The sequence below is a fragment of the Nannobrachium achirus genome (assembly GCF_963921795.1).
Source record: "Nannobrachium achirus genome assembly, chromosome: 21".
Lineage (NCBI taxonomy): Eukaryota > Metazoa > Chordata > Actinopteri > Myctophiformes > Myctophidae > Nannobrachium > Nannobrachium achirus.
Genome location: NC_137828.1, coordinates 24972800 through 24982970, shown reverse-complemented (window position 1 = coordinate 24982970; position 10171 = coordinate 24972800). Strand labels below are relative to the sequence as shown.

Sequence of the window (10171 nt, the reverse complement as noted above, 5' to 3'; positions counted from 1 at the left end):
CTTTTCAAAAATAGCAGATCTACAAGCTCGCAGCGCGGCACTCGGTGCCGCGCTGTGAGCTTGTATATCTGCTATTTGTCAATAGCTAAAGTATAAAATAATTAAGGCCCCTCCACCACCTTGGGCCCTAGTAACTCAGTCCCACTTTCCTACCCCTTGTGACGCCCCTGCATGTAACTGACTGTACTGTACATCCTTTTGTTAAGAAGTTCTGTCACAGCACTTAGCAGATTAATCTGTCACTCTTTCTAGACACACACACCCGCCTAGCAGCCTGTTATGTGGCGTCTGCGTGGTCTATGTTTTGACAAACAAAAGCAGACATAATTCTCATCAGGAAACAATTGCTGTTAAGAGTTAACTTCGGTTAGGGGTGGGCGATATGGAAAAATACAATATCACGATATGTTTCCAAGCGATATCACGATAGACGATCTTATCGCGATTCTTTTTCATGTTGGTTTCTATGGTTATTTTTCAAGTTATTTAACAGTACAACCACCTACTGTACAGTACAAGGTAACAAAAACTAAAGGAACAAGGAGTAACGGACCATTTAGACCAGTGGTCCTAAAAGTGGGCCCCTGGTTCCTTTTGCCCGGGGGGTCTAAATTGACCCTTACAAGAATGCAACTCTGACAGCATACAAATGAAACCAAATGGACCCGGAAGGGTCCATTTGGTCAGAGTTAAGGGGAGAACATGACATTTTAAAGTTTGAGAACTACTGATTTAGACCAAAATGCAGGTTTAAATGAATTCTGCAATGCATCTCTGTATCAAGGCTCCCTCATTGTATCACTATATACTGTATAAGATATCTCTGAAAAGGCATATTGTGGAGACATTGTATCGTCTCAACGATATTTATCACCATATCACCCACCCGTAGTCCATTAGTTCTTCAAAAGTGGGGTCCTTAGGGGGGGTTCCAGGGGGTCCCCAGCAAAAGCAGTTAATACAGCATCACAATCATTTTAAACCACTTTATCCATTTATATGTTGGCTATTCAAAAAATAACAGATCTACAAGCTTGCAGCGCATCGCTTCGTACTGTACCACACTGCGAGCTTGCAGCTTCTGCATTTTTTGGAAAATAATGACAATATCTAAAGTGTGCTCGCCTTACAGGCGAGCCCACAATAAATATCGAATTACTTCTTCTGTTCTGGGGGTCCCTGGCACAGACCCTTTTTCATATGGCGGTCCGCAGCCAAATGTACTGTATATAGCAGGGTTCCCCAATTAGTTCTCCCCAAGGGCCGAATTATGTCTAGGGTACCAAGCCGAGGGCCACAACACTGCAGGGGGCGACGGTGGCGTTCCCGCTACTCCAGCGACAGTTTTCGTCGTTGTCGGGTGAAAATCTTGTATGTCCAAAACCGTTCATTTTGAATTTATCATTTTAAAAATGATTTAAACTGTGCGAGGCGTTGTGTGCCTGTAGATCGGCTGTTTTCACTACTTTTGTGCGACGGCCTTGTATGATTTGCGAAAGGACGTACAAATTTGGAGATACAAGATTTCCAACCGACAACGACGATATACTAGTGTTGTTGCTGCTCTTATACCACCATTATTACTGGGGTTGGTGTGGGCCAGACAGTAGCCCCCAGCGGGCCGCAAATGGCCCGCGGGCCGCCTATTGGGGAACCCTGGTATATAGTTTATCCATTTGGTGGTCCTTGACACTACAAAGTTTGAGAACCACTGATTTAGTCATAGATCATACCGTGCCCCATGGAACTACAAGATTAGCATTAAGACAAAAAGGAAGGGGGGGGGGGGGGGGGGGAGGGGGTTCCTGTTCCTGTTTCCTGAACAACTACTGTAACTTTTCCTTTGTTACATTCCACTAGAAAAATGCCTTTTTTTTTTATAGTCCCTTGATAGACTATTGTTGGCAGCCGTTTTAGTCTGTTTTATTAGGAAGAGAAAACAATTCAGACATATAGGCTACAACACAATGCACAGACAAACATTATCCTCTCTGTCTCTGATCTACAAGCTCAAGACACGTCGTTCAACGCCACGTTTCGAGCTTGTAGAGCGGTTTACTTTCTTGTGACGCTGAAGCATGATCGATCGGTAAAGCTGCACTATTTAACTTTCCTCTTCTACACTGGATTTGAAGCCGGTTTCCTGCGCAAGTGCTGACATTTTTACCATTGATCTAATAGAGCCTGCCTGCATGCTTGCTCAGGGGATAAATTGAATCTTGATCGCCAGGTCAAAATTACTGTCATTTGTGTCTACAGTAGGTGAGACATGACCTTTGATACGATCTAAATGCAGCGCCGGCGGCCCGTAAACGCATACTACGCAGTCTGCGTGAGGCCCCGCGACCAAAAAGGCCCCCACCGCCCCCTCCTCTGCAGAAAATAACTATTGCTGTACGGTTAATCATTTTCAAACCGAAATCGCGATGTGAAATCTCGCGATTAGCCAACCAACAAGTCATGTTTTATTACCATACTCTACCATACAGGTTGGACAACATTACATTTGATTAATTTAAAAAAGTTACATAGTGATGCTTAAATCCAAAAAAAAAAAAAAACAGAAAAAAGTTGAAATATATTAATCCACACAGATTGATTGAATGGTTCACTCAAATGTACAATGTGTGTATACTGAATAGACCCAACTAATAGGTGATGATAAATATTATTATTATTATATTTATTTATGTATTTATTTATTTATCTATTATTATAGTTATGTCACTGGATTTTCCATTCCTGCTCGACATAACAGGTTTAACAACACGCACACGCATACACACACACACACACACACACACACACACACACACACACACACACACACACACACACACACACACACACACACACACACACACACACACACACACACACACACACACACACACACACACACACACACACACACACACACACACACACACACACACACACACACACACACACACACACTCACACACACTTGCGCGAGCACACGCACAGTCGAACACACAGTAATAATAGTGTATTGAGAGACAGCGTGATTTAATAGTCTAATAAAAGCGTGCCAAAAAGTACGGTGTTTCTCATTGCAACACTCCCTTCCATTTGTACCTTTTCATAACAGCACTGTTACAGAAATGAAGAGGAAGCATACAGTATGAGACATTCTGTTGAAGGCAGTGCAGCAAATCATTTCAAACACTGGTATTTCAATTAAGAATGTGAGAACAAAAGAAATACTGATGATGCAATTTTGGCCTCACCCAAGCCCCATAGAAACGAATAGAGGGACACTTATATCACCAGTAAGACTCCCTAATCGTGAGATAAGCGAACATCAGGTCGCATACACAAACTTTAGAAGGCAATTGTAGCCAATCAGGAGGGAGTAAGGGAAATGGGACAGATCCATGTTGATGACATGACTTTACAGATACTGTGTACCGCTTTGCGTGATTTTAGAGCAAAATATGTAGGCGCAGTGTCCAAATGTGTTTTGCATAAATCGGCTTGATGGTGGCGCTAGATGTGACAAATGCATGTTGATGACATGACTGTAGAGATACTGTGTACCGCTTTTCGTGATTCTAGGGCAAAATCTGTAGGAGCAGTGCCCAAAGATGTGTTTTAGAAGAATGGGCCTCATTGTGGCACTAGAAGAGGGCCATGTGAGAAATTAGGGTGGAGGTTGTGGTTTGGCAGCCAAGGAGTGTGTGTGCAAAGTTTGGCATGGATAGGGGCAATGGTGGCGGAGATATGAGTAGGGGAAAAGTGTGACGTGATGTAGATAGATAGATAGATAGATACCTTTATTATCCCAAGGGGGAAATTCAGTTGTCCAGTAGTAGCACAGCAGTATACAGTTATTTACAAAGTTACAGAGACGTAAGAAAAAATAGATAAAAGGGAAAAAAACAAACAAAAACAAGAGCAGTACAGTACCAATAAAGAGAAGGTGCATCAGTAGAGGGGGCGAATAAAATATAAGTATATATACATAAAGTGTCTTGCAAAAGAGACCATTAGCAGTCAATGCTAGTTAGTGCAAACAAGTATCTCACTGTCATTGTTAAACAAAGCAAAATACTCAGAAACTACCAACACAACCTAATAGTGCAATGTCAAAAATCAGTGCGAAAAAAGAAGAAACAAAAACAAAAAAACAGCTCAGAGAAGAAGAAACTAGGAAGCGTGTCACCGCAAGACGCACATGAGCACTCTTCCTGGAAGGTCCTTAGAGGTCAAAGTCAATACAGCACTGGTTCCGTCAGTCTAAGTTAGGAAGGGAGACCTTTTCAAGCGTCCGTTATGTGTCTCGTTGTACAGCTTAAGGGCAGCCGGTACAAAAGATTTTCCTGATGTGACTGACAGACAGACAGCCGGTGGAGGTTTTGATAGTAACTGCGACCTGACGGTCGCAATCAATATACATTTGATTTCAGGTGGCTTCAAGAGCATTGCAAGTATAGGTTTTTAATTGGTAGATATTTGCAATGTAGGCCTACGTTGCTTTTACTTTTTTACCCATTAAAACCGGGAAAGGTCCCTGGCACAAAACATTGTCAGATGGCTGCGGCCATATATCAATTTGGGGGTCCTTGGCACAGGAGGTTTGAGAACCACTGATTTTGAAGGCATTTTTCAAATCAGCCTCAGGTCTTAATGGAAAGTGTGTTAATGTCTAGGGCTGTCACGATTATGACATTTTACATTACGATTAATTGTCACCCAAATAATTGCGATTAGCGATTTAATTGTGTTTTTGTCGTTGACAATTACATTTCTGTTTGGCTTTTAGGCTTTGAAGTTGCACATGGTAGATATGACACATAACCTAAATATACAAAGAAATTACTGACATATTTGACAACTTTATACTTAAAAAAGAACATTGAAAGTGGAAATAGCCGATCTACAAGCTCACAATGCGTCGCATCTTGTGAGCTTGTAGATCCACTATTTTTTACTTATATGAACATATTTCAACATGGAAACGATTATGACGATTATGAAAAATAATCACGATTATGTCAAATAATCACGATTAGACGATTATGTAATAATTGTCACAGCCCTATTAATGTCTGATTCTGAAGTTGTCCCTTATCTGTTGCTCAACCTTTACTGATAGGATTCATGTTTATAGAGGGAAACATGGAGTCATCTGAAATACCAACACTTTAACCCATACCTTCATTGATAATACATAAGGAATAGTATGTTTGGCACAAATGCCAAAACACAGTATAAAACAAAAGTCTGGAACAAAGCATCAAAGCATTTTTTTTATATGCCATACAACAGTGGTTCTCAATTAAATTATTGTTAAACATCTGCATTACTTAATTTACAAGAAGTCTACACAAGTAGAGAATGTAGAAGAATTATTATTTTGATCAACGTTGGCCTGTTATCTCTTCTATGGTGCCAACATCAATACAGCATGGAATTGTGGACAAAATCTTAGCCAACAATAACAATATTCTAGGTTCGAGGTCAAATGGTGGTCCGTGGCTCGTCATAATGCAGAATAAATAATGGTCCTTGATGCGGAAAAGGTTTCAAACCACTGCCATACAAGCATTGTGTGATACGCCAAAGGTTTCAAACCACTGCCATACAAGCATTGTGTGATACGCCAAGTGTCTCAATGGAAAGAAAGTATCAAAGGCTTCACCATGGGTCGGCCACTTCAAATCATGGATGAAGTGGGCCATGACAAACCCTGAGCAGCCTGAACAGACTGCACTACATAACAACCACCCCCAGAAGCAGGCCTCTTCAACGTGGGACCAGGGACGAGGGCTTTGCTTTGACACAAAGAGACAACAAATAAACAAGTCCCCCCAGAACTTTTTTGTGTCATCCTTTTAGCCTTAGGGCCCTGTCTTGCGCGCTGCCTTATCCCTTATCCAGTGGCGTCAGTTCAGCAAAAGCTAGGGTATGGCAAAGATGGGAGTCCTCATGGAAAATAGGCATTACATTTTGTATAAAGACGGTTCTATTGTGAAAATAGCAGATCTACATGCTCACAACGCCTCGCGCTGCGAGGCGTTGTGAGCATGTAGATCAGTATTTTCACAATGTCTGAAAAAAAAAAACGAGTTTTGTCAGTTTTTTACACAGGTTTCTACGGTTTCTTGGGCTGGATATGGCAGCCTGGAACGGTTGTTTAAGTGCAGCTAAACTTGGCATGTTAGTAAACGTGCCTGACCTGCAGAACCTGGGAATTTACCATTCTATCAAGATGGGGAGAATAAAAGTGTGAAGAATATAATTATAATACCTTGTTAAAGTGACAATTTTGTTACATTTTGTATTTGTAGTTATTTTACTGTAATATAACAACATAATAACCATCAGGGATACACAAAGAGACATTTGTGGATTTATATTTAAAAGTAACTTTTATTTTCCCCCCTGGACACAGGGTATGGCAGCTGCATACCCCTGCCATACCCAATTGACGCCCCTGCCCTTATCCCTAAACCTTTTTTGCATTGTGTTTACTATTTTGAAAAACATATTGCAGTAGTTAAAATGGACGATCTACAAGCTCGCATCGTGTCTTATGCATTTTTGCGCTAGCTCGTGAGTTTAAAGCATGCTAACGTTTTTTGTGATCGGATCTGTACAGCGACATGCTCGCGGATCTAGTGATCGTGCACGCGCACCGTGCACAATGGACACGCTGCGAGCACATTAAAAGGCAATAAAACGAATAATAACCGGGATATGACGAACAGTTTGGTTAAATAGTCCAGTAGTAAATGAGTTAATGCCTTACTGCACCACGTGTGGTTTACATTTTTTACTTATAAAGTATTCAATCAATCGAAGAAAAATCAAGAAGAACGGAAAAAAGGCTAAAGAAAGAGGAATGCAGTTCAAATTGGGTCATTCATCCAGGGAAGGTTTGATAAATGACAAATCTGGAGTCAAAGGACCGTTACAGACAGACAACCCAGGTGGCACTCAGACTGGTGCAAAACCGCATCTCCTAAAATCAAACAATTTGAACAACACTCAAATCACTGATGTGATATGTGTTGCGCTTTGATTTGTTCGTTGTACTTCCTCAGCGGAACCTGGGAGCTGAAGTGAGATGCGATTACAACAACAACAAAGGACAAGTGTGTTTCGCTGTTAAATTGTCTCAAAGCTTTGTAGCAATTCCCCCTCTTGTGAAAGAGGATAGGTTTGCAACAAGGCCCGGCAAACCATGAAATACTAGCGACTTCCCTGCGAAACCTTTAGCAGTGTTGAATGACCCAAAAAAAGAGAAATAACCGATATATCGATGCTGTCGGGCACAAACCTCGTATCTCCATATTCTAACTGTTTGTGTATGTTCGCAAATTAACGGCCCACTGCATCATACCACAGCGTCGCACAAAAGTGTCAAAAGTAGCGTGTTTCGTGCTTGTAGATCTGCTACTTTTGATGCTTTTGGATTTTAATCCTGGAAAGTAACAGTGTTTGGACATATCGTCGTTGTCGGGTGGAAACCTTGTATCTTCAAGACACGTTTCAAATTTTTCGCAAAGTAAAGCCCTGCTTCATCAAGGCTGTCGCACAAAAGTAGTGAAAACAGCCGATCTACAAGCACACAACGCCTCGCGGTGCGAGGCGTTGTGTGCTTGTAGATCGGCTGTTTTCACTAGTTTAAATCATTTTTAAAATCATAAATACAAAACAAACAGTTTTTGGTCTCCACCCGACAACGACGATATGAGGTTTACCCGCCCGACATGGGCGATATATTGTAATTAAATACTGCCTTGATGGGGAATTGAAGTTTCAAGAACTTGCAGCTCTCATCATCATCATCATCATATCTCTGTGCTATATATTACATTTCACCCTTCTGCTGTACTGTACCTTGGTGGTATGAGAAAGCAGAAGTACTATAGCCGGGGTAGTTGGAACAGGTTTAGACACGACGATCACTGTCGACCAGTGATACCACACCTTGCATAACTCCACCATGCATATTTCGAAACACCCGAGCCTGTCTTCACTGCCTTGCCATGAACAGTATTTGGAAATGATTGTCTAGGGGCTGCAAAGAGAATAGAGGCATAGTACAGTTACAAATCTTGCGTCTATTCCTGAACAACTCATGTCAAAAGGTCTGTTTCTCTGCCTTCCAGTTCCAAGTAAATATTACCGCTATGCTTCCTCTATATCAGGGGTTCCCAAACTTTTTTGTCTCAGGGCACCCCATAAATATCTTTTTTTAATCCGAGGCACCCCTACATTATAATTTTCACTCCCAGCACCTTATATTTATAGCATATCGTCGTTGTCGGGTGGAAACCTTGTATGTCCAAAACCGTTCATTTTGTATTTATCATCTATAAAATGTACTAAACTAGTGAAAACAGCAGATCTACAAGCACAAAACGCCTCGCATCGCAAGGCGTTATGTGCTTGTAGATCGGCTGTTTTCACTAGTTTTGTGCGACAGTCTTGTATGATGAAGCAGGGCTTTGCTTTACCAAAAGACGTACACATTTGAAACTTGGAGATACGAGGTTTCTGCCCGACAGTGACGATATTTGAGTGATTATGTTGCGAGGAAAAGTTGAGATAATAGCCATTTTGTTTCAAACTGACTGAAAATAACTTTGTACTTCAAGTTTAAAATGATACTAAATATTTTTTCAAGTGTCCAAATAAATTCCATATATTATCAAATGATCTCGCGGCACCCCTGGACTGCCGTCACGGCACCCCAGGGTGCCCCGTCACCCACTTTGAAAACCCCTGCTCTATATATCTATATCTATATAACTAATTATTTTAGTAAGAATAGACACAAATATTGCAAGATATTTGTAGCAGCTTTATTGATTTAGTTATAAGTGCCCTTTGGGTCTTCTTTAAAAAAAAAAAACATAAATATTAACATAAACATGACAAACTTGTGTGAACTTTTCTAATTAAATATTACATAACGAGTCCGAGAAGAGTGCTTAAACACAAGAATCTGGTAAAATAGGGAGGAAAACAAGCATTTGTGCACATACATACTGTATATTATTGGTGTGTTGAACTCATTCATACTGTACAAAATGAATACAAGTATTCAGATTCAAAGTTGTACCTCTAAATAACGTAATACATTAAAATGAATAAGCGCAGAAATAGTGAAGTGCTTTACATACAGTACTGTATGACAGCATGTGTTCTTAAGGCAAAGACTGAAACCTGACATTTTAAAAACATCTGGTGGTGTGTGTAGCATGGGACTGTGTTACCTAAAGATTGAAGTTACCCCACTCGTGTGGTTGGATGTGCGCGTTCTATACACCCTCTCATTGGCATACAGGAAGTGTATTAAGAGAGGTGGACCCCTGCCTAGTAAGGAATACATCCTAGGTACTCAAGCTCACTGCCTGGACGGATACTGTCTCCCCTGCTCTGTGCACGCAACCACAGAAGACACTGTATGTTGTGAAGTCTATAGTACTGATATGTACTGACCTGAGTGCAGTTAAACTGAGGAAACCTTGTCGTGCCCGTCATCATCCACACTTAGGCAGCACAACAACATACTGTATACTGTTAAGAAAAACATTAGCAAGCGAAACCCTTGCTTCTTGATTAAACGTTCTGAGTGGTTAGCTGCCCAGCCCTAGTGTGTGTGTGTGTGTGTGTGTGTGTGTGTGTGTGTGTGTGTGTGTGTGTGTGTGTGTGTGTGTGTGTGTGTGTGTGTGTGTGCGTGTGTGTGTAGTACTAGTCGTCTGTGTCGTCTCGTCCACAGGGGAACACGGTGATCTCCTTGGCCAGGCGTTCTGCTATTGGACGGCTGCTGGCGACAATCAGCCTGCGAGACATCAGGTCAAAAGGCCCTCCTGACAAACACATAGGAGGAAAAGGTATTACAACAATGTAAATAAACTCCTAGAGACAATTAGTTGCATTGCGAAATAAATATGTGACTGAAGAGGTTAGTAATAAGCTCACTTACAATGTTGTCATTTTATCCAGTGACCCAAGTGTGTATTCATAAACTGTTTAAACCAGATGTCTTCAACAGGGGGTCAGGGACCCCTAGGGGGTCCTCAGAGTTACTACAGGGGGTCCTCCAAATCGTCTGATGGAAACTGTCGTCTGACAAATCGTCTAATAGAAACTTTTTTTCTCCTTTTTTTATATTAACCACTTGAACCCTAGC

The 10171-nt window shown here is 41.3% G+C and overlaps 1 protein-coding gene across 4 annotated transcripts in view; it reads right to left on the bottom strand.

Moving 5' to 3' along the window:
* Positions 1 to 1638: 1638 nt before the first annotated feature.
* The window catches only part of LOC308307164 (inositol monophosphatase 1-like), a 44193-nt gene continuing 35660 nt past the window's right edge, over positions 1639 to 10171 (bottom strand). For 3 of the 4 annotated variants that reach the window (XM_080752333.1, XM_080752334.1, XM_080752335.1), the window contains exon 9: positions 8867 to 9848. In XM_080752333.1, the coding sequence (XP_080608459.1) occupies positions 9730 to 9848 (119 nt within the window). In that variant the 3' untranslated portion in view covers positions 8867 to 9729. Of the gene's footprint in view, positions 1657 to 8866; positions 9849 to 10171 lie in introns of those variants that run through there. The other variant, XR_013963216.1, reaches the window with a different exon arrangement.